The 27,143-nt window shown below is 55.1% G+C and overlaps 5 protein-coding genes across 5 annotated transcripts; 3 read left to right on the forward strand and 2 right to left on the reverse strand.

Annotated features, from left to right (window-relative positions):
- Window positions 1-1,783: 1,783 nt before the first annotated feature.
- Window positions 1,784-5,672, reverse strand: BDP81DRAFT_324542 (patched sphingolipid transporter; the record flags this gene model as incomplete). The annotated part of the gene is made up of 2 exons (XM_060584894.1): window positions 1,784-5,347; window positions 5,409-5,672. The coding sequence occupies 2 exons, from the start codon at window positions 5,670-5,672 to the stop codon at window positions 1,784-1,786; spliced, it is 3,828 nt and encodes a 1,275-aa protein (XP_060443107.1).
- A 1,718-nt stretch (window positions 5,673-7,390) lies between these two features.
- On the reverse strand, window positions 7,391-8,117 carry BDP81DRAFT_408285 (uncharacterized protein). Its single transcript, XM_060589044.1, has one exon. The coding sequence runs from the start codon at window positions 7,969-7,971 to the stop codon at window positions 7,627-7,629; it is 345 nt and encodes a 114-aa protein (XP_060443108.1). The 5' UTR covers window positions 7,972-8,117; the 3' UTR covers window positions 7,391-7,626.
- Window positions 8,118-13,264: 5,147 nt separating this feature from the next.
- On the forward strand, window positions 13,265-15,593 carry BDP81DRAFT_432953 (uncharacterized protein). Its single transcript, XM_060590827.1, has one exon. It carries the CDS (start codon window positions 13,490-13,492, stop codon window positions 15,134-15,136), a length of 1,647 nt encoding a protein of 548 aa, XP_060443109.1. The 5' UTR covers window positions 13,265-13,489; the 3' UTR covers window positions 15,137-15,593.
- A 3,329-nt stretch (window positions 15,594-18,922) lies between these two features.
- On the forward strand, window positions 18,923-21,927 carry BDP81DRAFT_451699 (helix-loop-helix DNA-binding domain-containing protein; the record flags this gene model as incomplete). The annotated part of the gene is made up of 2 exons (XM_060592660.1): window positions 18,923-19,768; window positions 19,825-21,927. 2 exons carry the CDS (start codon window positions 18,923-18,925, stop codon window positions 21,925-21,927), a joined length of 2,949 nt encoding a protein of 982 aa, XP_060443110.1.
- A 2,570-nt stretch (window positions 21,928-24,497) lies between these two features.
- BDP81DRAFT_324952 (neutral/alkaline non-lysosomal ceramidase) lies at window positions 24,498-26,890 on the forward strand (the record flags this gene model as incomplete). The annotated part of the gene is made up of 4 exons (XM_060584935.1): window positions 24,498-25,094; window positions 25,143-25,673; window positions 25,729-26,241; window positions 26,294-26,890. 4 exons carry the CDS (start codon window positions 24,498-24,500, stop codon window positions 26,888-26,890), a joined length of 2,238 nt encoding a protein of 745 aa, XP_060443111.1.
- Window positions 26,891-27,143: the final 253 nt, after the last annotated feature.

Here is a 27,143-nt window from a genome sequence, read left to right on the forward strand (position 1 = left end):
TGGGAAGAGGAAACAAGTCTACCGGTACCTTACCCCTGACAGCCCAGCACCAGCGATAAGGTACCTCTCATCCTGAGCTCTGAGAGGTGAGCCAACCCGCGGACAGTGCTGACAGCGGGCGGCTCTCGCTTCGGGAGCTCGGGCGGTGGATCCCCCTTTTCGCAACCTGTCATTCGCTGACGGGACATTGGCGCGTCCAGTTGGCTTCGGCAAGGTCTCCATTATATGTACCTATGTACTCTGACTTGTACCTCGTCTTTTGTGCACGCTGTCTCTCTCAACTCTCCACGTTCCAAACATTCCTGTTCCCCCCAATCTCGGCCCCAGGAAGCGCCTGTTCCATCATCTTTATGCAACCTATGGATAACTCGTTTCCATTCGCTAAAGGCCCCAAACGGCGTCACAAGACCTCTCTCTCCCGCTCTCTGCCCTCGCGGGATCGGCGCAGGTATGGCATTGACTGAGTGAGTTGGACAGTCCACTGAGTGAGAGTCCAGTCCAGTCCAGTCCTCGCTGGCTCCCAACTCTGATCCGTCCTCTGCTGTCCATTCGTCCCAGCAGGTATAAGATGAGAGGGTCCAGAGGGCTCATGGAGGGCAAAGTAAGGTAGTGATGCTGCATTATTCCTCTCTACAGTTGCAGAGGCACGAACACTGCGAATGAATAAGGCTGCCCACCACCAGTCCCCAATACCGAGGCCATCATCAGCGAACCCCTGAACTAGCCTGACTAGCTATCAACCATCCCACGCGCCGCGGTCTCTACGAAGAGGAACACGTCTTGTGCTTGTACGAATACTTGTGTGTTCGGTGGTCTCTTTGCGGCACACAGATATAATACAATACCCTTACAAAAAGTTACGAGTCGCAAAAGGGGCACGCGCGACAAGAAAAACCCGCCAATTTATTGTACGGAAATTTGACTCTCAGGTGAAGAAGCCCCCCCCCCCCCCAAAGCCAACCCCCGGCTACTTTTTTTTTGATTTAATTGTATTTCCCTCTTCGTATACAGAGCACTTCTAGGTACAAAGGCACAGAGTATCCAAAGTAGGGGGTTTCTCTTCGTCTGAAGAATAAAATAAAAAAATCTGGCTTCTCTCGTGACCAAAGTCTCCGTATAACACCTTCGGTATTACGGATAAGATGGAACGGAAACTGAATGATCCTTTGGTATTGGACACTTTCTACAGTCTTCGACATTCCGAACTTCAACAGGTTGAAAGCAAGAACTAAACCCAATGTCTCGCATCTCAATCCACAGACACTGCGTATCACCAGCCCAATGCCACATGAACACCACGGTACAGAGTAGTGAGTACTACCTAACCCCCGCCAACATCGGCCAGCCCAACCCACACCCAATGGGCATGATGCGCTGTACAAACCATGTCACCACAATCCACTCCGACTCCCGCCCGCGATGTGGCACCTCGCCGTTGGTGGCAGCCAGACGTTGCCGGCACGTCAGGCTTGTGGTTCGCCTTATACTGCATACATCGAGGGATTGTCGTCCAAAATGCCCAGCCACCAGTTCTTCAACAAGGCACGGACAAAGAGCCTCTGTACAATAGAATCGCCTAAAGGGCCATTCAGCCTGACGCGATGAGCTATCTACTAACAAATCCCCCGATATTGCACGTTTGACTGTGGGCGACTGTGATTGGAGAGGCCGATTGTCACTTTTACAAACACAATCTCAAAGGTACACTTAGATGAAATGCAAAATCCCACTTTATTTACTCCCAATACTATTATGACAAAACCTAGGCAGAGCCATAATCATTCTAATAGTCGTCATCCGAATCAGTGTCCTCGTCCGGGACGAGAGCGCGGTATCTGCGGCTGGCGAGATCCTCCTCGATGCCGCCCTCGCTCTCGGGGTCAACGTACCCCTCTCCTCCAAACAAGCTGAGAGCAACGGGGAGGAAGATGAGAGCGTGAGTGCCTGCGAAAACGACCAGAGACAGCCACACTCGGAAGTAGTAGATCTCAAAGATCTTTGACCTCGTAAAGGCTAGCACGAACACTCCCAGAAGCTTGGTGACGGTGATACCGGAGAAGACAGAGGCTCCGACGTTGACCAGAGCTGTCCAGGCACGGGCGTCGCGGCCACGGAAGCGGTTCTTGGCGCGCTCCATGACGGTCCGTGACGGGAACATGAACGCCCTCGCAATATGCGCGCAAAACTCCACACCAATGCCGACGCAGATGATCAGGTTGACGAGCGACACGGCGTTCAATGACACGCCAAAGACTGCCATCGCTCCAATGATATCGACAACGGTCATGCAGACTGTGACAGTGACAACCAGCGCGGTCATGAGGGACCCCAGGAGGATGGATGCAATGACAAAGATGATTGCCACAGCCGAGCCGAGTAGAGCTCCCGTAAGCGAGACGATGCTGGCGTATTGGTCAAAGAAGATATAGAAAAGACTGTAGGGGAAGACCTCAACACCCGTTGACTTTGTAATGTCGGATGCGATTCTTCGGGCTGCCGACATGGCGTTGATGAAGTCGTCCTGGCTGCGGAGCGGGGTATGCATCGTTCTGAAGTGACTGGCAGGGATAGTGTCCTTCTCCGAGTCGACCACCACCGCGTTACCGTATGATGCTTGGCCTCCAAGTGGACAGTCGTCGTTGGTGGGCGCCTTGAGGAACTTCTCGAGGTAGTGGACAAACTCGCCATCCTGGGGCATACCCGAAAGGGTGATGTTCCAAGGCGGGTTGCGATCAGCGAAGCATGCCTTGCCGTTCTCAACACAACACGAGTCGCCGAGGTCAGGGTTGAGCCACAGGAAGAAGTCATCGATCCAGCTAGCAGCCGGCGACGAGATAAAAGAGACATCGGGTCTCTTCCGCTCGCCCTCCAGGATATTAGAGAGGGAGAACTGGTCGCAGGTGGTGAATCTTGCGCAGATCTCGCGTTGGTTCTTGCGAGCAGTCGCGTTGAACTCTCTGGTGACAAAATAGACAGGAGGACCAGTCTCCATGTATTTGTAAAGATCGTTGAAATAGGGGATGAGATAGGAGCCGTCGGGGATGGCAACGCGCTGGTCCAAGCCAAGCTGCACCTCGGGGATAAGTGCGATTCCAGCGGCAAAGATACCCAAGAAGATGGCAATAATGATGGCCTTGGCCTGCTTTGCAAGGATGGCCGGTGCGTATGTACGGCGGATGAATTGCTGCAGCCAGCTCTCTTCCGGGACTTCGTAGAATCGCGCGTTGGCATTTCCGTTTCCGCCACCCAGGTGGACACGGGCTGCCTTGACCTGGAGGCAAGGGATGCAGTCTGCCCTGTGGTCCTCCACGCGAATTTGGTTCATGGCCAAAACTGAAATGAAGAGCGTGATCTGAAGAATAGCGTTGATGAAGACAGCACCCGCGGCGTAGGCGGCAAAGTTGCGCACCGCGGGCATGCCCACAAAGGTTCCGAGTGCGAAAGCAACAGTCTCAGTCAGAGCTGAGAGAAGAATCGACGGCCCCATGCGTCCCAGGGCCTTGGCAATACGCTCCTCGACCATCTCATCAGGGTGGCTAACGTTGACACGTTCAAACTCGTGAACGATGAGGAAGATGTTGTCCACGCCAACAGCAAGAACGATGAAGGGGATGACCTCGGCAATGATGAGCGTTGCCTTGAGTCCGAACCAGGAGAAAAGCCCGATAGAGGCGCTTATGGACATGAGAACGATCAGAATGCCAACCACGCCGAGTGAGAACTTGGACTGGACCAAAGCGACAGCTGGGTTCCTGATCATATCCCGGAACGACAGCGTAGTAGATCCGAGGGCAAGCGACGCGTAGAGGAACATGATCATATAGCTGATGATCACAATCTTGGCATCGGTGTTGGTAGACTTGTTCAACTCCTGCTCCAAGCTGATCTCAGTGGAGAAAGAAAGTCGAAGTCCTCGATCCGAAGCCTCTTGTTGAACCTCGAGAAGACGGTCACGGAGTGCGACTTCCCAGTCCATGGCACGCTCGACGGCCGGGCTACCTTCAGCTGCGTTTTGGACGACCCAGGTGACGGTCATGGCATGAGCAGCAGCGGGATCATCCTCGTAACCGCCGAGAATCATGTTCGGCTCAAGAGGAAGGCCAAAGTCGGGACGACATTCGACGGGGGACTTTGCGCACTGTCGCAATTGATCCTCCCAGCCATTCTTGTTGACAAGCGAGGGTTCGTCGCCAAAGTAGGTCGCCACAGACTGGACAACGCAAGAGGTGCCAGTAGGCTTCAAGCAGATATCGTTTAAGGTGGCGCCAAATTTGGGGCCCTTCAGCTGCTTAACGCTCTTCTCAACACCCATCCACCAGATTAGCGTGTCGTAGCTGAGTACAGGAGCAGGGCCGCTAGAGTGCTGATCGTTGACCAAGAAGACCTTCTCGGCGCGGTAAAATGGACCAAACTGCTCGTCAAAAAATGCCTTTTCCTGAGCAGCAGGAGACGTGGGGCTAACCCAGAGGCGCGCAGGGTCTTTCTCAAGGTCAAACCTGACCCAACCGGCACTGAGAATGATGACGACAATGAGTGTCACACCAATGGTGATTCCCTGGTAGCGTGCTGCTGCGTGGCCGAGCTTGCTAAAGGCCGCGTCGCACCAGGTATTGATCTTGTAGTATCTTTGAGGTCTGTCAAACATGGCGCCATTCTGAACTAAATCGCCCTCATCCTCATCGTCGCTGGGAGAAGCATCTTGCAGAAGTCGGAGGCGCTCGCTCTCTCTCTTGGCACGGCGTCTCCAAACAACGTGTCCGACAACGCCAGCGATGGCAGCGAACAGGAGGATGCTGTAGGTGAAGATGGCCGCAAACGACAGACAGGGCAGAAGGCCGACATGGCATTCGCCAGGCTTCGAGACGGCCGGGAGTTCCGGGCAGACATCGGGGCAATCGACGCAAGCGCAACGGTAGTTGGGGTCCTCGTCATTGCACTTCTTGGGCGTCATGTCGCGAGGGGCCATGCTCGGCTCGCTGTACTCGGTGGGGAAGTTGATCTGGAAGGGCGATCCGATGACCTTTTCGTCTCCCAGGAACTTGAGCAGCTGGGAGTAGTTCTTTGCGCCACCTCCGATAAAGTCGATGGCCCTGGAGTTGGAGGGACCGAACTTGACCTCCTTGCAGCTGTCGAAGAAACCAGTTCCATATTCCTTTGAGATGAGCTGGTCCAGCTCCGTCACCATAGTCTTCTTGTTCTTCTCCTGGGTCTTTGTGATGTTCAGGAAGAGGGACTGGTCGGGAGAGCATGTGAAGGTGCAGAACAGGTTGAAGAAGTTGTCCTTGCAAGCCGGGCAGGAAGAGACGATCTGGTTCGGGGTACCGAGCTCGGAGGCGAGCGATTCGACCTGTTGAGCAGTACACATCAGTGAGGTGAACAGCAGCCAAGCTTTGATGCCGATAACTTACCTGGTCAGCATCGCAGCAAACCGGACCGGAGTTCCATTTGGCACCGCAAAGGTCGACAATCTGCTTTCGCAGGTCTTCATCGGGGTCCGTAGCCAGACCATTGTCGGGGCAGGGTAGCTGCTTGCCAAAGAAGCTCTTTTTGCCACAATGGCCGCGCATCGCGCATCGTCCAGCTTCATGCTTTGGTGTAAGTGGCTCTGCTGCAACGCTGCTCAGGGAGGCCAGCAGCAGGCCGCCAGCTCCGAGCAGCTTCAACAGCGTCATTGTGGGCGTCGTATGTGCCGCTCAGCGGCTAGGGTCGGGTTACTGATGGAGTGTTGTGCTGAAGAAGGAGAATATTGAGGAATATGCAAAGATGATTAGAGATAGAGGAAAGAAACGCCCGTCGCGCAAAATATCCCAAAGCAAGGGATGGTGGACGGTTTGATGGCAGATGGTAAGTGTGAGGTGTGGAATGGGAGGGACGGATGGAGGTTGGACGGTTGCAGTGACACACGATACCGTCCGGGTGCGCCTGCCTCTGGGGTAGCAACCTGCCTAAGCTTTCTGGGAGCTCCGGTAAGGTAGGTGCGGTGGGCTGCTGCTCGTGTGGCGCATTTTGCTCTTGCACTTGCGACTCTTACGCCTGCGTTTTACGGCGTGCCTGCGTCATCCACCTCAAGTTGCACCAGAAACCAGCAGCGGCAGCGGGTGTCTCAGTGCTGGCACCCACTACGGGCCACTGCGGTACTGCCTGAGGTGCGCAACGCCGCACCCACCCGACCGGCTGCTGGTGTTTCCTGCCTGCAGAAGTGGGGCCATCGTTCGCTCTCGGCTGGGGCCCTGGGGGGAGCTTGGGGACCATTCCATTGGCGAGTTGCTCCCCAGCCACTCCGCTGTCAGTGCCGCAGAATCAATGGCGTCACGATGACAGTCACGTGGCGTCTCTTAGTCAGGCACCTGCCCAATGCGGAATATGGTCGGCTGCCCTTCCGGAGGCCCACGCGGGGATATCCCCCGGACTCCAGGGCAAATCCGTACCTTGTAATCCGGGCACTCCAATCCAGTCCCGCTCAAGGCTCGGCCCGGAGGTTTCGGTTCTAAACTTGTTTGTGTATCTCAGCCGACAGAAACATTACATCACGGTGAGCATCGTGTGCTTGATAGACAACTTTCAGGGTACACACAGGTGCCTTTGCGTCACTCAGTGTGTCACAGCCCATCAACTAGCCCTGGCCTTCCAAACATCTACCCACCTAGTTTTTGATACGAAGTATATTTGGCGGAGCATAGTTCATAATCATTACTAGCAAACTGCGTTCACAATAATTAGACCACCACTGGCATGTCCCTGAGGTCGTCCGGACGCTTGATGTTTGAGGGCCCAATCTTCGATGTGGATTCTGATGAACTTTATGCGTATTTCAAAGAGAAGTTTTGAGAAGAAGACTTTTCTGAGAGACCACCGTTCATACTGTCACTGTCTAGGAAATTCCATCGGTACCTAGTATAATTCCATACCCGATGACCTGACCAAACTTACGGTTGGACCAGCCTTGTACTGGCCATGAGTGATGCGGGTGGCCCAGGAAATTACTCTGAACAAGCTTCTGCTAAGATCTTGAGTGAGCCTGTTCTCATGTAAAATTCCCTTTCAATGCAATGTTTGGATCTTTCGCCTCACAATCGCCTTCCTATGCCCGGCTGGGATGCCGCAGGCAGGATCCCCAGCAAGGCCCCATAGGTCCTTTAAAGACCTTCTTTATAAAATATCATCTAAGCAACGACACGGTCACATATGATCTAGTACTGGTCGAACGTTTTTAACAAGATAAGACCGTTGGTACGTATATTAATTTGATCTTCGCTAAGTGCGATGATCGGCGGAAAGGTCAACTATGACATAGTACGGTGTAGCAGGCACTCGCGAGTTCCTGCTGGGGGCCCCATGGAGCCTCTTGTCGAGTCTTGCCCCACATTCACACATTCCAGGTGGAACATACGGTCTTTGGCAGAAAGGAGATGTGATAGGTTTTGGGATATACATAAGCAAAACTATAAGCATACCAGAGAGCTATTCGCAAAAGTACACATCTGGCGGGTCTTGCTGGTACCTTCAAAGCCATGGTTGATGGCATTGACGATCTAAAATATGTAGAGAAACCATCGCCTAGGGACAAATTCCCAAACGAGCGAACCACAACTTCTCAGAGTCCCTTGATGTTCACGCGTAGCTCCATCACTCATCCTTCCCCTTCCCCTCCCACCCCAAAATCTTCGGCCCAAAGTTATACCACCCATACATCTCCACACTCGCAATCACGCAAAACCCCGTAATCAACCAGAACCGCGCCCGGGGACTCGAAGTGATATGTCGAAGATTGAATGCCGGAATCTCAATCGGATCTCCTCCTCCGCTTCCCGATTTGTTGCCGTTGACGTTGCCACTGTTCTTGCCCGATGTAGTGCCGCCGGTGGTCCGGAACGGCGTGGTGGAGAAGGCGGTGCGCTGGAGCGGGCGGGCCCGAAGACCTGCGGGGAGGCCGAGGGGCCTTGTCATAATACGCGCTGTTGCCGCGAACATGGCTCTTGGATTTCTGTTCTGGTTATTCTGTATTCAAGAATTGAGAAGCGAATATATGTAGGTAGTCTACTGGCAATGAGCTATGCTTGGATGGTTTGTAGTGACTGATACCAACCATGGTATCTTCATCTATTGCTTTGCACTCGACGAGCTTATATCCTCCATCCGCCGTTCTTTACGACCCGAGCGTCTGCCCTTTTTACGAAGGATGCGCTGGAGTCATCGTAAAACGACATGCCTAAGCGTGAAGGTGGCACACCCACCCCGACTGCACCCGGGGAAAGTGGAGACATTTCCGTCAGCTCGGAGGAACAATGTTGTGTCGCAGTGACTTCGATTTACCCGGGTACATTGGGCTTGTATTGGGCTCATCACTAAGGCCAAGTGCCTGAGGCAAGGAATCCTGTAACCAAGATGTTCCATGTACACAGTACTAATCTAATGTTCTTCCATCGTCATGCTACACCAACCCCCGAGCAATGCCATACCTGTAATAACGCCGCAACAAAGTCCAAGTAAAATGCCCTCTTGAACCCTCATGATCTATTAATCGTCAGCGGCTTAAAGGGCTTCCTCAGCCGGTCTATTGGTGCAAGGCCCCCTTCCTTCTTCAACGCCGCCGGCCTCTTGAATCCCCCAAAGCCATTCGTAGTCGTAGTTGTGTGTAAGCAGCTCGCCGGCCGTTCCCGGACCGGCGGTGGCTCATTTGTGTCTTGGTTCTCCTTTTCGGGAGACATTGGTCGAGGCGGGGAGCTTGAGAAGTTTGTGTAGTGTTTCTTTGGCCCCGCGGTGCCTTCGAAAGCAGGTCTTAATGGTTTGGCGGGTAATCTTCCCTGCCCGAGTCGGTGACCACTGAGGCCTGGCTCGATGGCAGGCACAGGGCGCTGCGCTTGGTGCAAGTTTGGCAACTCTGGGAGCTCTTGAGCAACCGATCGTGGCTCGGGAGCGGATGGTCGATGTACTGATGGGTAGGATGTGTCTGAGAAATCGGACTTGGTCCTCTTGACGAAGCCTTTGGTCCTCTTGACGAAGCCCAGAAGACTTCGCTGATCAGCTGGCCGCTTCGTCGTCCCCTTTTTGGGCGCGGCCGACTTTTTTGGCCTAGAGTCATTGCGCTGAGCGGATGCGGCCATTTCCCTTGCAGCGGCCAGCATCTCCCTGGCCGCGCTTGCAGTCGTGAAGCCCGGCAAAGTGAAGTTGGAAGCACTATCCATTGTTGTAGATGTGTGCCAGGTGGGTATCGTCTGGGAATCACCCTCTTCTGATGCTGAAGTTGCCTGTGCCCGGGGGCGTCTTTGTGCCCAGGGTATATTTCTCCCACCTGCACCTCTCTCGCCAAAAGAGTCTTCCGGATCTTCGGGCCACAAGTTGTCTTCGGGCCGTTCCATGGGAGGTAGGTCCTTGTACACCTTGTCTTGCGTTGGCACGACAGACTCCCTTCGGAGAATGCGCCCCATCTCTTGAAGAATTCCAGGCTCGAAAGATGGTCCGGTTTTCATAAAATACGGATGAATGTCTGATGGGATAAAAGGCGATAGCTCAGTACGCTCGCCCCCGTTTCCTCCATTCTGCGAGCTGTACATTGGAAAACTGAGATAGAGGAGTGTCTGCGCCCGTGTCATGGCCACATAGAGCAGCCGACGTTCTTCGTCGAGATCCTCGGACCTCGAGTGTGGGATTGATCCATTGTACACCGCTGGTACAAAGACAATAGGCCATTCAAGGCCCTTGGCTGCGTGGATAGTTGATATGGTTACAGTCGGCTTGTTCTCCGCATCTCCCTTCTGCTGCGCATCCGATGCCAAGGATACGTTTGCCAAGAACCGGCCAAGGGCGTCGTTCTCTTGCACCTGCTGGACTCCATCGATCACTGGGAGACGGTCCTCCTCTGCTGTGGCGCTCAAGTCTCGCATAAAGTCGCCCGCCAGACTGATGAACTCCTGGACGTTGGCCCATCGCGTCTCGTGCTCTTCGGGGTAGTTCTCCTGAAGGTACTTTTGGAAGTTGAGCTGTGAAAGCAGGTTTTGAATGAGATCAACCAAATGGTAGTACGGACTTCCGGTAGGAGGCTCTTCGATCTTCCTTCTGATGCCAGAAATCAGTCCGAGAAGCCCTGCGCTAATCTTCTGCTCCATTGCCTTTTTGATGTTCGTCTTTGCCTGACGCTCTCCCCGGCAGTGTTTGTTGAGTACCACCCAAACACTGAGCTTGGAGCTCTCGGCTTCCTCAAGAAGGGACTTGATAGTTGTGTCTCCGACGCCGCGGCGAGGTACGTTGATGATGCGGGCCACTGCATCATTGTTGTCGGGCTGGTGAATGACACGCAGGTAGTCAAGAATCACCTTGACCTCTGCGCGCTCGTAGAACTTGAAACCACCAACCATTTTGTATGCAGTGCCGGCTTTGCCCAGACAAGATTCGACGTGCCTGGAAAGCGCTGCCGACCGTAGGAGAATGGCCACGTCATCGTAGGTTAGCATCTTGCCGGCCATCAGCAGAGCTCTTTTGATTTCCGACACAATCCATTCGGCCTCGACAGCTGCAGACTTGAGCCTTCGAAGAACTGGTCGCGTGCCTTTGTTGTGGATAGGCAAAAGGATCTTTTGGTAGCGCTTCTTATCTTGTTGAATGACCTTCAGGGAGACATCCAAGATTGCTTGCGAGGAACGGTAGTTCTCCTCCAGTGAAATTTCGTCCGCCTTGGGATAGTCCTTTAGAAGACGGTACAAGTTCTTGATCTCGGCGGACCGCCAACCGTAGATGCTCTGATCGGGATCCCCCACGATGGTGATTCGTTCTCGGGCTTGAGCAAACAGCCTCATGAGTTCGTATTGAATGCCATTGGTGTCTTGGTACTCGTCGATAAGCACAGCCTGAACGTTGGCGACGCATGAAGGATGCTTTCGCAGTAGCTCCACACATTGAGTCAACAGGTCATCGTAATCCAGCAGGTTCGACCGCTCGAGGTGGCTCTGATACTCTCGGAAGCATGTCTCCAGGTCGCGATTCTCGGGCACTGGCTTGCCATTCCGCTTCAATGGCGCCTGATTGTCACCTCTAGCCTTCTTCTTGCTGATCCAGGATCTTGCAGCAGGGGGATCAACTGATAGCTGCAATCGTTTGCAAATCCTCTGGATGATGGCCCTCGAGTCTCCATCGTCGGCAATGGCGAACTTTTCATCAAGCCCGATACGCTTGCCATAGGCAGCCAGATAACGGCGAGCAATACTGTGAAACGTGCCGAGGACAATCTTCTTTCCACGGTCATCCCCAAGGGCCTTGCAGATGCGCTCCTTCATCTCCCGTGCGGACTTGACTGTAAAAGTGGCGACAATCATGTCAGTAGGCGCGTACCCGACATTGTCCACGAGCCAAACGACACGCGATGTCAAGGTGTGCGTCTTGCCACTTCCAGGGCCGGCCAGGATGGCGACAGTGGCATTCTTGGATGTTACGGCGCGACATTGCGCTGGGTTCAACGTAGCAAGGATGGATTCGGCCGGGCCTGGGGCCGAACTTGACGAGCTCATTGTTGGAAGGCGATCATTGGCGAGAAAGAGGCATGAAATGGAAAGATTGATATACAGGAAGTGGTTTAGAAGTGAATGCTCTGCTTGGCATCACCTTCTGACAAAGAGGGTCGCGTCTCAAGGCTCAGTTGACGCGTCTAGCTGTTACTTGACCGTGGCACCAGCACCCAAGTCAACATCGCGGTACCTGAGTACCCGGTACACGACATCAGGTGACCGCTCACGTGGGATGAGCCCCACTGCCAAGGATCCCTCGCCACGCACGTGCATCCGCAGATCCGCACAGCTCCGCGACCCACCTGCACGACGCTCGCACTGAGGAACGCTCCCATACCGGACCGCCAAACTCTCGTCGATGGCTTCTTTCTTTGAGTCTCAGACGAATACATACCTTTTCATTGTGGCATTCAAAGTCACCCACTGAGACCTGAACTACTTATCTTACCCAGCCACTTGGTGACCCGACGATTCAGTTTGGCTTCTTCCGTTGCTTCGATGCTCCTCCAACGCTCAGGCAAAAGAAGCCCTATTGCGGCAATCATCGACAGGTTTCAATAGGCGGTGCAGTCACACTGCTCTCGGATCCGGATGCATTCGCCGACGGTTTGTCGGTTGAGCTCCGCGGGGTGAACACCACAGCCCCCTTTCTCTATGCCGAGACCATCATGCGTGGCGTTGATTCGACAAGCTGGCTTTTGTTTCCTCGATCCAGAGTCCCATCCCGCCGTTTCCATCACACCCAGACGTGCCAGACCGGCTGGAAGGGTGTAAGGAACTATGGAACGCTCCATTGGGCAAAGCGAATAAGCATCGCTCAGACAAAGTCTGTTTCCCTCATTGTTGCTTTGATGACTCGTGAAGGGTTGTTCGCTACCCGCCGAAAGCGAACGGACAATCCACCGTGCTCGCCCAAAGTTTTCCCCTCCGTCGAGGATGAGAAACAGGAGCAACTCAACGGGCAGAAACAAAAGCCAACGTTCCATCGGTCGATGTCGCTCGATGTACGGGAGAAAAAGGGCGTCGGTCCTATCACTGTGATGAAGTTACGATCATCACGCTTTAATGCTGCCCGCAATGTGAAGTCACACTTGGGCAGAGATCCCATTCGAGGACGCCTGTGATGCGATGCCCCAGAGGGCAAGGCCAGTGCAATAACGTTGCGCCCTATTGCAGCTGCTTATGCGGTCAGAAAGAGATAGTGATGGGGCCAACGCAGGGATGGCCTTCCCGCTGCCGGGACTTGGACCTGAAATCGGGGGACTGGATTCGCTTCGCATGTGTGTCCCTTGGACAGTCGAGAGTTGAGATATCTTGAGAGACAGGATGAGAAGCGAGGACGACAGGCGGAACCACCTGAACAGCTGACCCGGGAACCGCTCCTCTTTTTCACCACTGTTCACGACAAACCACGGTGATTCCGACTCTTAGTGGTCACCCATTTTTGGGGCCATGGCAGGGCATGGCAGGACATGGTTATTGCCCTGCGAGGACGAATTGAGTTGGCAGAGTTCTTGTTGAACGACAACGAAGGGTGGCACGGCGCGGGGTTGGATCAACTTGGATGTGACGGAGCAACCCAATCATGCCCCCGGCAGCCATCCTCGGCGCTTACGGCCCCCTGCCATCACGTCGATCCGTCCAACCACATCTCGGGAAGCCCTTGATGCTCCCGCCTCCCCTGCAGACGACATTAATAGCCACGAGCCATTTTGGGCGCTATTTTATCGTCGCCATCATGCAAGTGCGACCGCTTCGCAGGAGTCGTGCCTGGGTGTTCAGCAAGTCAGAGTCCAGAGCACACGGTCAGCGCCAATCTCGACGCACTGCCGAACTTCACCAGCCGCTATATACCCTTTGTACGCCACATATCCGTGCCTTTCCATGTAACTTCTCCATCACAATGTGTTTCGGACCCTCCTCCAGGAGGTAAGATCATCAAAGCTGGATTTGACTTTTAAGAAGAGTTGCGGTGCCCTCACCACCTCACCATGAAACCCGTCCAAGCCCTTCTTAACTCGTGTCCTCGGCTTCACTTCTTGACCTTCGTTCTTTTCTTCTTCTTCTGCAGCAACAGCTACATCACACACGCAGCCCCGTCACCGTCTGTCCCGGAGACTCGCAGCAACAACAACCCGTTGAATATTGATTGGGATCCCGCACCGTCACCAGAGGACGGACCGCCTGCATCTGCAAACGCTCTCAGAGACCCTGCATATCTCCCTTACCAGATCGGCGCCATCGTCGGTTCCTACGGAGTATCATTGGTGCTGGTCGCCGGTTTGTTGCTCGTACTATCGAAAAGACGTCGCGAGGCCCTCACTGCCGGTGACGTCGAGGTGAACTTTGAAGAAATCGGACTTGACGAGCCACTCTACGATCCAAAGTCACCCCCGAAACTCACCCTTGAGGTGCCGAGTTCGCCCAGGAGCATCCCCCGGAGTCCCGTTCGCAACTTTTCGTATCCCGGTGCCGAGGAGTACCAGACCCCGGAGTACCCAACTCCCCAGACCCCTTACATCAACCCAACACCAACGTCAACGCTTCAGGCGCCCGGAATAGACTTCACCGTTGACCAGAGGATCGTCGCCAAAGACAAGAAAATGGCGCAAACGCAACTTGAGGAGATGTACAAGTACGTGATGGAGCAGGAGGAGGCCAAACTACAGGGCATCAAGCTGGAAGGATCACCGGTACTTTCGGCCAACCCTCAGCTACCAACACCGACGAATGCCAGCTTCTCATCCCTGAGGAAGACAAAGCACAAGCCAGGCAACCTGAACCTGTCAGAGGAGAAGCCGGAGAAGAAGCAGTCGAGAGCCTCATCCATCTTCTCGGCCCTGCGTTCTCCCAAGAAGGACAAGAATGTCCGAGGTATCAGCATTTCATCACCCATCATGACGCCCATGACGGGAACTTTCCCGAGACAGGAGGCTCAAGAGATGAACGCCATCCCGCCGCGGCAGTACGCGCCGCCTCCGCCCCCTCCAGTACCCATGAGCCAGATGCAGATGCCATACGGAGTCCACCAGCACAACGGCCAAGTATCGCCCGTCAGCCCGGACCACTCCCCGGAGAGCACCCAGAGCATCGACGAGCGGATCGGCGGCCAGATCCCCATCGGCCACGTCCGCAAGCCGTCAGCAGCGCCCTCCGAAATGGATCCCAACTCGGCCGTCTCGGAGCGATCGACCGCGCCGCTCATCGGGCTCCCGCAATCCCCGAAGCCGGGCGCCCGATTCAGCTCCACCCTACCCTCGTCCCCGAAGCCGGGATCCTCGTTCCAGCTCCCCGCCTCGCCCCTGCCAGGCGCCGGGTTCCGGTCCAAGGCGCCCTCGGCAGTCCGCACTGGCGGATCCCTGCCTCTGCGCGCGTACGAGCCCGCGCTCAGCTCGCCTTCGCTGGCGTCGCAGACCACCAAGCAGACCGTGTTCACGCGCACGGGACCTCTGTCGCCGTCGGGAGCCCGCACGCCAGCTACTGGCATGGCGGTGCCGTACTCGCCGTATCAGCCTTTCACGCCTTGCGTGCCCATGACGCCGTCGCTTATTACCAAGGCTGACCGGAAGAGGATGAAGAAGCTGGAGCCCAAGACGCCGACGTTGGAGATGGTCAGGAGTGATGATGACATCTGGTAAACGGGGGTCGCTTGTGGGCAGGTTTCTGGGGAGGTTAGAAAAGGAGACGAGGGCAAAATACCCATATAGACTGTGGACAACGCAAAGCAGGGCCTGGCGGGCGACCGTAGGGTAATGTCATGATGAAATGTTTTTTTTATTTTTACTCCTTTTGGAAATGGGATGAAGGAGAGGGGAAGTGAAAGAGAGAGAAAGGAAGAGAGAAACGTTTCTTGGCGTTGTCTCCTGATTGGATCATGTTTTTTTCTTCCATCGGATTTTTATCGCATATACGCAAAATACCATTTTACATAGCAAGAAGGGAAGAGGGGTTTCCGGTTCAAATGATCAGAGTTTATGACAAGAGTCAGTACGCGCAGGACAAAGGGTAGATGATGTGTCATGCCCTCTCTCTCTGGAACGAGACGATCTACCGGATAGCATCCAGGTATTTAATGATTAAGTTTTTTATTTTCTGCCCTCCTTGTTTTTCGCACTTCTGCAATGCTGTACAATGCAATTCAGGGTTCGTGCCATGCGTGTCAAGGACGAATAGGCGTTTCAGATGGTCCAAACGGAGGATTGAGGGATTGTCTCTCGTGTCTCGGATGGGGGAGGGGTAGTGTTGCCCAGTAAGTTCAGTCACAGTGAAGAAGTGAGGGAGAGCCAAAGAGCATGTGCTGGTCGGCAGGCAGACGGTACTCGGAAGGCTATCTGATGACGATTCATCATGAGGGGAGACATTGCCCAGACGTTTACAGTTCTACGGTTCTTTGGGAGTTGCTGAAGACGTTGGAGCACGAGGTTCAACGGGCCGGGGGGATAGTTAGAAGCGAACGTCAAGCGTGTTTGCGGGGTGAGTTGCTTGGCCTTCTGCGTTCTTGGTGGTGTTGTGGCAGGGTGAGTCGCAGCCATGCTTCATTGTGAGACACTCGCTGAGGCGCTGGGTGAGAATCAAAAGGGCGAGGTGTGCTACCTAGGTGTGGTGGACGAGGGGGAGCCTCAGACTGGCACACTGGGTGTGAGTGAGCACTGAGAAGCAGAGACAGGCACAGGCGGGCGAACACGGTCCACGAGTCGAGGACACGGCCCAGGGTGGAAGAGAAGCATGAAGCACCAAAAGGACCGTGACGCGCGCGCGCGCTTGTGAGGGGGGGAGATAAGAGACATGTCCGTACACGAGAAACACTCTTGAACGAGCCCAAGAAGAAGAAAAGGCGAAAAGAGAGAAACCGAGGCGCCACCGGTGACAAAGTGATAGTGGGAAAAAGCCACAGCTGCTTTCAGGCTTTCAGCACCGGGAGGAGATATTGGAACTAGTCAAGCTCTACTAGCTTACGGCTGATAAATGTCTCTCAATTTCAGTGAGGGCCGCTGAGGCGAAGTTTTCTTTTCTTTTCCTTTCTTTCTTCAGGTGTCTTGTAATTTTTGTGATCCGGCGACCCAACGCCACGGCGAGCGCCGGTGAGTCTTGGCCATCGAGGGTCGAAGTAGGTTGGTGAGTATCTACGGATACGTAAGGTCCACGGACAATCGAAGATCAATAACAACTGAAGAGAAACGGGGACGATCGCAAATGAAGTGTGGAGACGTAAAAAGGCTAGGGCAGAAAAATGCCCGTTGTCATCATGGGACATCCATCGAGCTGAGCTGGAGTTGGGCGGTGATCCTGGCTGGCTGGTGTTTGTGAGGAGGAGCTGAGCTACGGTCTACCTGTGCCTGAAGAGTACGAATACAGGCGACAAGTGAGGGGGAAGAGGACAGGGCCGGATTCGTGGACAGCGCTTGCAGTTCCTTCCTTACTCTGCAATGGAATTCCATAGGAATTAAAGACTCGGTGTCAAGCGATAGTTTCGGTCCGTAACTGTAGACAGCATGTGGAAGCGTTCAGGCGTTGGACTACCAAGGCGTTCCCGGCTCGCGGGTGGCCCCCCTCTCATCCGAAGGATGAACTCTCACACACTTCTCTCACTCTTGACTTGTCCCTCATGCCTTTTCCCCCCTCTACTCACTTCTCAGGCGTGCCACGGCGCAGCGTTTCTTGGCTGTAAAGTGGCGTTTCTGGAGTGGGGAAAGCCTGTAAGATGAGCGATGCGTATTCTGAATGATGAGATAGAGGGCAGGGTGAGAGAGTGGGAGACGCTTGTCACCGAGAAAGTCAGAGGGCGCGGCCGGCGCGATGTTCCTGGTCCCCCGGGGCTCCATGACCAAGTCCGATCCGGCATCTCCCAGCGCTGATCCCAAGACTCAGAGACAGACTGCCCTGTGCCAGACTTTTGGCGTCCCACATCGTTGCGAGTGAGACTGGAGTGAGTTGACTGAGTTCTCGCTCATCTGCCTTCCCTGGCCTGGCGCGCCTGGATAAGTACATACTGGGTGGTGCCCGAGGTAAGGTCGGTACCTGAGGGGAGCCATGGCGGGCGGGCGGGCGAGCGGGCAGACGGGAGGAAGGTACCGTCTCGTATTAAATAACGTGTGAGGATACGTACCTGCTGTCAAAGTGGTGGACCTTCTTGGAATTGTCAGCCGGCAGTCTTGAGATTTGGGAGTACCTACGTGCCTACTTCCTCATGAAGCTCAATGAAACAGACCTGGCAGGAAGGAAGTTGTTGGTGGCAGTATCCCGGATCCGCAGGGCAGTAAAGCAGGGGCGAGTCGACGGCAACAGTACGTACTTCGTACCCTCGACGGTCGAACCAAATGTGAGAGAGGGACGGGCAGCGGGCGGGCACGACGGGCTACGGGCCATGGAAGGTAAGATAAGGTACCCAAGACTGGCCCTTCCTGTGTCGAGTCTAAGGGTACGAAACTACGAATAGGTACTCCGTAGGTGGAAGGTACGAATGGATAGGTGTAGGTACCAAGGTACTCCGTACTTGGGCACTTGGGGTAGGCACGAATACGTACCTGACGAGATGGATCATTGGCAAGGACGGGCAGGGACGGGTGGTGGTCTGGGCTCCTGCGGTTTCTGGGCTCATATCAGGCGTAGTTTCTAGATAATCGTACGATGCTCCCCCCGTTTCCCTCCCTCTCCCAATTCTCTGCTTCCCTCTTTCGCTCTCCTTCGACCCTCCCACCCGATTTCGATTCGATTTCCGATTGCCTGCCCTCCACCCATTGACTGCAACTGTCAAACCGCAATTGAGCACCTTGACTTCTCGACAATTGTATCCGTACAGACAAACAGAGTACGACTCCGACTACAGATAATCTCTGCACGTTGAATGTGCATGCATCGGAAAGGAACATCAAGCAAACCACCGAGTCCCCCGACACACACAACGTTGACGGAACCCCCGCCCCTCTTCTCTTCCCTCCCTCGACCTGCAGCGCCTGGCCCTGAGCAGTGGCCCACCCCCAACAAGTCCCGTCAATACGCTGCGTCGCATCCGTGAGAGGAAAAATAAGGCACCGCAAAAGCAGACCAGCGTCATACGACTTTGACCCTCTCGCTTGTTTTCCCTCTGGGTCTCTCCTCCATCCCCATCTGTCCATCGCCTTCTGCCGACAGTCGTACGACCAGACATTCTTCCCGCTGAGCACCACGCCGCTGATTGCCGTGAATTGCTCTCGCATTCCCGATACCTCACTACCTTCACCCAAAAGACACGACCAATCTCTGGCCCCTGCGGCCTCGTCCACCGATCCCGTCGCTGCTCGCCGGCCATCCACATCGAGTCCCGCTCCAGATTCGGGACCTGGCCCCCATTCCCAGCGCCGAGCGCACCCAAAGAATCCCAGGCCCGACCCGACTTCGATGAATTGAGCATCAGCCCATAGTTGCATATTTGACCGCTCTGCAACATGGCGGACCAGGATCCCAACGCCTTATTTGGCCTCGACGACTCGAACCTCGGCGTGCCCCCGTCGTTCCTCGACGACTCCGACGGCCAGAACGTCAAATCTGACCGAACTGGATCCAGCATCGCCAACGACAATCAGGCCTACTACGACGCAAACAATTGGTCCTTTCAAGACACCCCCCCGTACGACTCCTACAACATCGCTGCCGTCACCACTGCCGCTGGCGCCACTCCTCTATTCCAGACTGCCGCTCCGTGGGAATTCTCTCCGAATAATCAACACCAACAACACGGCCCTCCTGCCGTCACCTCCGGCTTTGACCACTCGACTCTCGCCCAGGCTGGCTTCTATGCCGCTCCCACTCCCGCCCCCAATAACCAGCAACCCCACCGAGGAGGCCAACCCTCAACCGTCGCGCAAGAGACGCTGAGTCGCCTGACTCCCGCTCAGCAGGAAAAGCTCAGAAATATCGCCATGCCTGCCCATCTTCAGTATCAATCTCCCAAGAGCGAGCCGAGCCCCGGATCCGCCACCAGCGACCACAAGGCAGCAGGACTGTCGTCTCCCGATGCCCACGACTCCAGCAAGGCCAGCAGGAAGCGCAAGTCTTCGGCTGATGTAGATGACGATGAGGAGGAAGATGAAGATGGTCAGCCCATCAAAAAGACGGCCCACAACATGATTGAGAAGAGATATCGCACCAACCTCAATGACAAGATTGCCGCCCTTCGAGATAGCGTCCCCAGTTTGAGGATCATGTCCAAGAGTGCCAGGGGAGAAGACACAACCGAGGACCGCGAGGAGCTTCACGGCTTGACGCCAGCTCACAAGCTCAACAAGGCTACAGTAAGTCGTACAGACAGACAATGCATTATAATGAGGCATTTGACTGACAATCGCAGGTTCTGAGCAAGGCCACCGAGTACATTCGCCATTTGGAGAAGAGGAATAATCGTCTCTGCGATGAGAACCATGCTATGCAGAACCGAATCGCTGCCTTTGAGAAGCTCTTCATGGCTGGCGCGATGAATGGTGCAATGAGCCCTCTCCAGCAACCACCGACTCCTATGCAGTACCCCCAGGATCAGTACATGAGCACACCCATCGGAACGCCGCGCGGCGAGTCTGCACAAGGAATGATTCCTGTGCCTGACGACATGAAGCGCATTATTTCTGCGCAAATGGCGGCTGGCCAGCCTTACCCCATGCCGCAGCAAAACTACCGCGGAAACCCCAACGTAATGCGACAGCAGCAAATCCAGCAACAGCAGCAGCAGCAACAGATGCAGCAGCAAGGACGCTGGGGCAACAGCAGTCAGTACTTCGGCAAGTTGATGGTCGGCTCGCTCGCCGGTCTCATGATCGTCGAGGCTGTGCGAGAGAACGAGCAAAGCAACGAGTCGCCAGAGGGCCGCGGTCTCTTTGCCCTGCCCATCCAGCTGCTCAGCTACCTTGGATCGACTTCTCACATGCACATTGGCGGCTACTACATCTCTCCTGCGCAGATTATCTCGCATCTGAAAGTTTTGTTTTTCCTCGGCACTTGCTTGTGGGTCTTTGTGCCCTCGCTCTTTGTGCCATCCGAGAAGAAACCCAAGAAGGCACAGCGTCTTCGGGAATCGCTCCAGGCCGCTGGTTCCGTTGCATCTCCGATTCACGTCCGTCGCCAAGCTTGGTTGACTGCTATCCAGACCGTCTGGGTTCCTCAGCACAACTTCTTCCTCGAGGCTGCCGCTCTGATCATGAAGACGATGAAGCTGAGCATGCGCAATGCCATCGGTGTACACGGCTACCAAATGCTCACTGGTCTCACTGAAGAGCAGGAGGCTGCTCGTGTCAAGGCTTGGTCGATTGCTTTGGATGCCCAGCTTGCAGGAGGCGATGTTGAGATCAACAAGAGCCGCCTGACCCTGACTCTCCTGGCATCAGGCACCCTTCCCGATACCCCTTCCCGGCTGATGCTCAAGGCCCTTCACGTCCGTGTCCTTCTCTGGGATCTCGGTGCGAAGGGACTCCACAACATCGTCGCCAAGAAGGTCGCCCGCTCCCTGTGGAACGAGGCGAGAAACCAGAACCGCGTTCTCTCGCAGCTGCGCCGTAACTCTGAGCAGGTTGAAGATGATCTCCCCGAGCACCTAGCTGCCCTTATCGAGCAAGAATGCGACGATGTCCTCAACAACGGCGTTGTTCAGCGAGCCTACAACTTGGCGTGGAACTTGTCGACTACCGAGGGAGTTACCGAGCACAACGACGGAATGGACACGGTTGTCGATGACCAGGCCGTTCGATCGCCCCTGGATGCCGTTGCTGCCTGGTGGTCGAGTCAGACCATCCAGCGTGCCTTGATCACCAGTCTCGAAGCAACCAAGGACGACGGTGATGCCCCAAGAGTAGTGTCAACCTGCTTGGCTACCGCTCTGAAGACTTCCCCCATCGGTTCTGGTGTGCAGGCGCGCGCTCTGGTGGCCCGCGCCGTGCTCGTTGACGAGAAGCGAGGAGCCAACATCGCCGCTGCTCTTCAGAACATCAAGCCGACTAGCGAACAAAAGTCCCTCAGCAAGATTGCCGCCATCATCGACTCTTCACCTACCGCCCAATCGCCCGATGTCCAGATGGCTCTCGACTGTGCCATGGCCATTGCCCACCTCCAACGTGCCAAGCTGGCGGCCACTCCATCGCAAAAGGGGTTCGGAATCATCGAGAAGATTGCCCGCCCCAGCGCTACCGCCAACATGTCTCTCCTTGGATGCACCGCTCTCTTTAAGCTCATGGAAGAACTGTACGCCCAACAGTCGGCTTCTGACAACTTCAGCACGTCTCTGGAGCGCGTCGCCGGCAGCCTCCGAATCTGGATTGGCAGCACTCCTGGTGAGAAGTGCGGTCTCGAGCAGGACGTCCGTCACAAGATGGTGGACCGCTGCCTCAGCATCACCAAGAGCGTTGTCGGTATGGAGACTGACACGGGCTACGGAAGTATGAGCGAGTGTGAAGAAGACGGCTGCTGACGGAGTTGTATGTTTGTGGTATATCTAGAGGCGGTATCTCCCCTTATTCACATACTAGATGCATTTTATTTCCTTTCTCTTGTTGTACTTTCTATGGATAGGGCATGGGGTTCGGCGTCACTATTGGGGTGGACGTATGTCTTGGACTGGCGTTTTATTTGCAAGGAAAGCAACGAGACTTACGGCTGGAAAAGGATGGGACCAGCGGATTTTGCATGAACAGAGACGGGACGTCGCATCTGACTGACATTGATCTCCCACGAGGACTGTCATGGAATGGGACAGGAGACGGAGACGGAGATGGAGACGGACGGTACGGTCTGGGGATATATACAAGCCGGCTCAAAAGGTTGCGATGGAAAACTTTCTCTTTCTCTATAATATGCGGGCCATGGGGCCTGCCATTATGTAGAATCAATATCGACGATGTGTTCGTTGCATATACTATTGACCTGTTATCTGGAGTTTGTTTGTGGGTGACGGTGAGCTGCAGCGGGGGGGGGGATGGATGGCATCCTGGAGCTTTGCCCCATTCCAGCCAGCTGTCTCCGTGAGGGTTGCAGCGAGGGGTATGTCACTCCGTCGTGGAGGGCATAGACGACTTTCCTCTTTCAACACGGGCGGAACGTCACTACGATCTGCTCAAGTTTTTGAGCATCGAGATGGTCAAGGGCGTTTGATGGGAAGATAAAAGGAAAGCATGCGATGTCTGACGTTTTGAAGACGACGCTGACGTTGATGGAGTTCTCTAGGACCATATGGCAAGACTTTGGATGGGACTGGGCAGTGTTTAAGAGGAGACACTAGGAAGAGGGATACGGGAACTTCAAGGGATGAGATGAGATGAGATGGGCCGAATTGGATGGAGAAAAATATTGAGCAAGTACTCTTTCTGCATTGGCACACCTTGAAGCAAGGGAACTCGGAAGGACAAGTACATCGAGGCGATGCAAGTTTATCGGAGTCTCTCGGTGCGCGGTGCGCGGTGCGGCAGTCGAGGGAAATGAACCCGCTTATTTCTCCCTTGGGCACCACCCGGCAAGGCCCCTTCAGGTGATCGTGGGTACTTTTAAGTACGTCTCCACCTTTCAAAGGCGCATGAGACCGGGACCCCCTAACCCGGCCAAAGATACCGGCACGTTAAGCACGACAAGACCACACTGCACACTGGCGACTTGCACAGGAACTTGGCACCCACCACCCACGCACTCAACAAGGGACGGATAGCTGAGGCAGGGAGACGGGCAATCATACTGGCAAAGCGCACTAGAGACTGCTAGTAGCAACGGTCGCTAGACTTATCGGATCCGAACGGTCAATCCCAACGTCCGTCCGTCCTTTCCTTGTCCCGCCCCGGCACACGATCGCCAGAATGGGAACGGCGACAGGGCCTTTTGCCAGGTTATCGAGAGAGGTTGCAGCAATGGCCTGCTGGAACGGGTCTCGAGTGCCGCCCGACATGTGAGTTGTTATCGGCCCCTTGAAGAATACGCATAGCTCATATCTGACTCCCGCGTCTTCTATCAGTCTATCTACAGCACCATCCGGCGGTTGGCATTAATATTGGATTGCCAAGGCATTCCTCGCTTCTTCTTCAACTCGATATTCAACAAGTCTTATCATTCAAATTCGAGCCTACCCTGAGGCTGAATTCGAGGACCAAGCCCAAGGTGCTGACAAGCGTCAAAGCCGGGGAAATGTCTCGGAGGCGGGTGCTCAGTCTTGACGTTTGCCACGAGCTGGACGCATGTTCGAGCGAAGCATCTGCGAACACCCCGGACAACCCAGCTCGCGCTCATCATCCTCCTTCTCAACGTCAAATCGGAGCCCATCCTGCCGAGGGGAATACGCCCTCCCTCACGGTCATTGCCCTCCAAAACTCCAAAAAGCTAGGACTGGCCTGCCCAACGGCGATAGCAACTGACCCCAAATTGCAACTCCCCGCATCCTGATGGCAACCACACCACAACCCCCAAATCCAATCAGACGCCGACATCACCGGGCGCCATGTGACGCAAGATTGCATCTGGCAAGGGCGAATGCTCATCTTTCAGACTGGCTCGTCACTTTTCCAAGAGACGCGAGAGTTGACCGCTTGCTATCTCGCGTGACTCGCTCCCTTCGCTGGTCCTCTCAGGCCGTCTCTTACCCTCTCTGGCACCTCTAGCTCGCTGCTCTGCCCTGATTTTCCATCGAGAATCGAGTATCGATGCCCCCCTGGCCTCCTCACTTGGGAATACCACCTGCCAGCTAATCAGTGTTGCGCAGCCCTTCAGGAGACACGGACAAATCATCACGTCACAACCATCGGCATACTTTCCCCTTCTCGTAGGACCGGCATTATGATGGCCAGGTACCCGTCCTGTTTGTTAGTCAGAAGGTCGGCTAGCTCCCAGGAGAGCTCCAAAGAGCATGGAGGGGAAGACGATGTCCACGAGCCACGAGCTCTCCGAGGCGAGCCATAAAAGAGCGGGTGATACGCCATGTTTGCCCGCAGATCTCGAGCTTGGGAGCCCGAGTTCACAGACTGATTGCCCACGATGCCTCGCCACTCTCGTTTTGGCCTCGAGATGCCCAGACGTTCGTTCTTCGCCGTCTTTGCTTTGATTTCGTTTGTGCTGCTCGTCACCATCAGCCTCTCCCAGCTTGGAACTCGACAAGGCTCCACCCTCAAGTTTGAACGCAATGCCGACGGAGAGTGGCATGCTAAACCTAAGACGCGTGCCGCGGCGGGCGACAAGTACCTCCTCGGTGTTGGCAAGGCTGACATTACCGGCCCTGTCGTCGAGATTGGCTTTGCAGGCTACGCTGATCTGAGTCAAGTCGGAACCGGGTTGAGACAGCGGATCTACAGTCGCGCTTTCATTGTCGGCGATGTGAGCAAGCCGAGCGATCGGTTTGTCTATCTTGTGCTAGATACCCAGAGCGGTGATACAGCTGTTCGCAAGGGCATTCTCGAGGGTGTTGCAGCTCTTGGTTCGGGATACTCTGTGTACAACAAGAACAATGTTGCCGTTACGGGCACCCATAGCCATGCTGGCCCCGGAGCTTGGTTCAACTACCTTCTGCCGCAGGTCACTAGCTTGGGTTTCGACAAGCAGAGCTACCAGGCCATTGTTGACGGTGCGGTCCTCTCCATCAAGAGGGCGCACGAGTCTCTACAAGAGGTACGATGGTTGTCTTCGCGAGATGGGCCTTTTGACTAACACTCCCAGGGATACCTCGACGTCGGAACCACCGAGGTCACTGACGGCGCCATCAACCGCAGTCTATACGCCTATCTCAACAATCCCGCGGCAGAGAGGGCCAAGTACAGCGCCACCACCGACACAACCCTGACTCTTCTCCGCTTCCAGCGCGCCTCCGATGGCAAAAACATGGGCGTCCTCACCTGGTACCCAACCCACGGCACGTCGATCCTCCAAAATAGCACGCACGTAGCGGGCGACAACAAGGGAGTCGCGGCGTATCTTCTTGAGAAGGACCTTGCAAGTGACGCGAGCGCTGCGCCGGGCTTTGTGGCCGGCTTCAGCCAAGCGAATGTTGGTGATACCACGCCTAATGTACTCGGCGCCTACTGCGATGATGGTTCCGGCCAGCAGTGTAGTCTGGAGAACAGCACCTGTGCCGACGGCAAGAGTCAGTCGTGCCATGGAAGAGGCCCTGCGTTCCAGAAGTTGGATCTGGGTATTTCGAGCTGCTACGAGATTGGGCGTCGGCAGTTTGCCGGTGCCAAGTCTGTCTATGTAAGTTATGATATGCCCGATCCGGGGATCCAACATGGCTAATTCTCCTTGGTAGAATGCTCTTGCTACGACTTCCACTCCTGTTACTGGCACCAGTGTCAAGTCCTTCCACTTCTTCCAAGACATGTCCTACTTCAAGTTTCCCCTTGCAGACGGCACCACCGGCCAGACCTGCCCCGCCGCCCTCGGCTACTCCTTCGCCGCGGGAACCTCGGACGGCCCCGGCGCCTTTGACTTCACCCAAGCCGACTCTGGCACTCCCGATGCCAACCCTCTTTGGGCGGTCGTCTCCGGTCTTCTGAGGACGCCCAGCGCCGAGCAGGCTGCGTGCCAACAGCCGAAGCCTGTGTTGCTGGACGTTGGCGAGATGAGCACTCCATATGCTTGGAGTCCCAACATTGTAGACATTCAGATGCTGCGTGTTGGACAATTGGTCATCGTCGTTGCTCCTGGTGAGGCCACGACGATGAGCGGGCGGAGATGGAAGGCTGCTATCAAGGAGGCTGCGAAGAGCATTGTTCCTAATGATCCTCTTGTTGTCCTTGGTGGCCCTGCCAACACATATGCTGTAAGTTTTGCAAAGCGTTTACTTCGTGTTGCCAGTCACTGACAGTTCCCAGCACTACATTGCCACCCCCGAAGAGTACGCCATCCAACGCTACGAGGGCGCATCAACCCTCTTCGGACCCAACACTCTCCCAGCCTACATCAACCTCACCGTCTCCAACATCGCCTACCTCTCCCCCTCCTCCACATCTACCCCCGCAGCAGGCCCCTCGCCCCCAGACAGCCGCGCCAACTCCCTCTCCTTCATCACCGGCGTCGTCGTAGACGGCGCGCCAGCAGGCCGCTCCTTCGGACAGGCCATCGGCCAGCCGTTGGCGTCGTATACCCGCGGCGCGGTAGTCAACGCCACATTTCAAGCTGCGAACCCGCGGAACAACCTGCGTCTCGAGGGGACGTATGCCGCGGTGGAGCAGCTGCAGAGCGGGAAATGGGTGCAGATTCGGACCGACGCGGATTGGTTCCTCGTGTACACTTGGACGAGGACGAATTTCTTGCTAGGGTACAGTGAGGTTGTGATTAGCTGGGAGACTGGGACGAGTGATGGGGCTGGGCCGGGGACGTATCGGATCAAGTATTATGGTGATTCGAAGCCGTTGATTGGGAGTATCTCGGCTTTTGAGGGGACGAGTGGGAATTTCACCTTGGTTTAGGGGAGGGGAAGAGGGGTTGGTGATGATTATGGATTATGAGGATTGGATTTCGTAGTGATGAATCGTAATGTCTTTTTTCTCATGGATGCCTACTGCCTTTGTTTCTTCCAAGTTGAAGCCATCTCTTTCCAACACTCGTTGGACAGCCCGCTCATCTTGCGCAAGGAGGCAGTCACGTTCGAGTACGTACTTCATCATACATCCAGCAGGCGGCCTATCATCAACCCGGCCTGCCTGTAGTTGAAACCACGAA

Source organism: Colletotrichum phormii (assembly GCF_030913505.1).
Source record: "Colletotrichum phormii strain CBS 102054 chromosome Unknown BDP81scaffold_15, whole genome shotgun sequence".
Classification (NCBI taxonomy): domain Eukaryota; kingdom Fungi; phylum Ascomycota; class Sordariomycetes; order Glomerellales; family Glomerellaceae; genus Colletotrichum; species Colletotrichum phormii.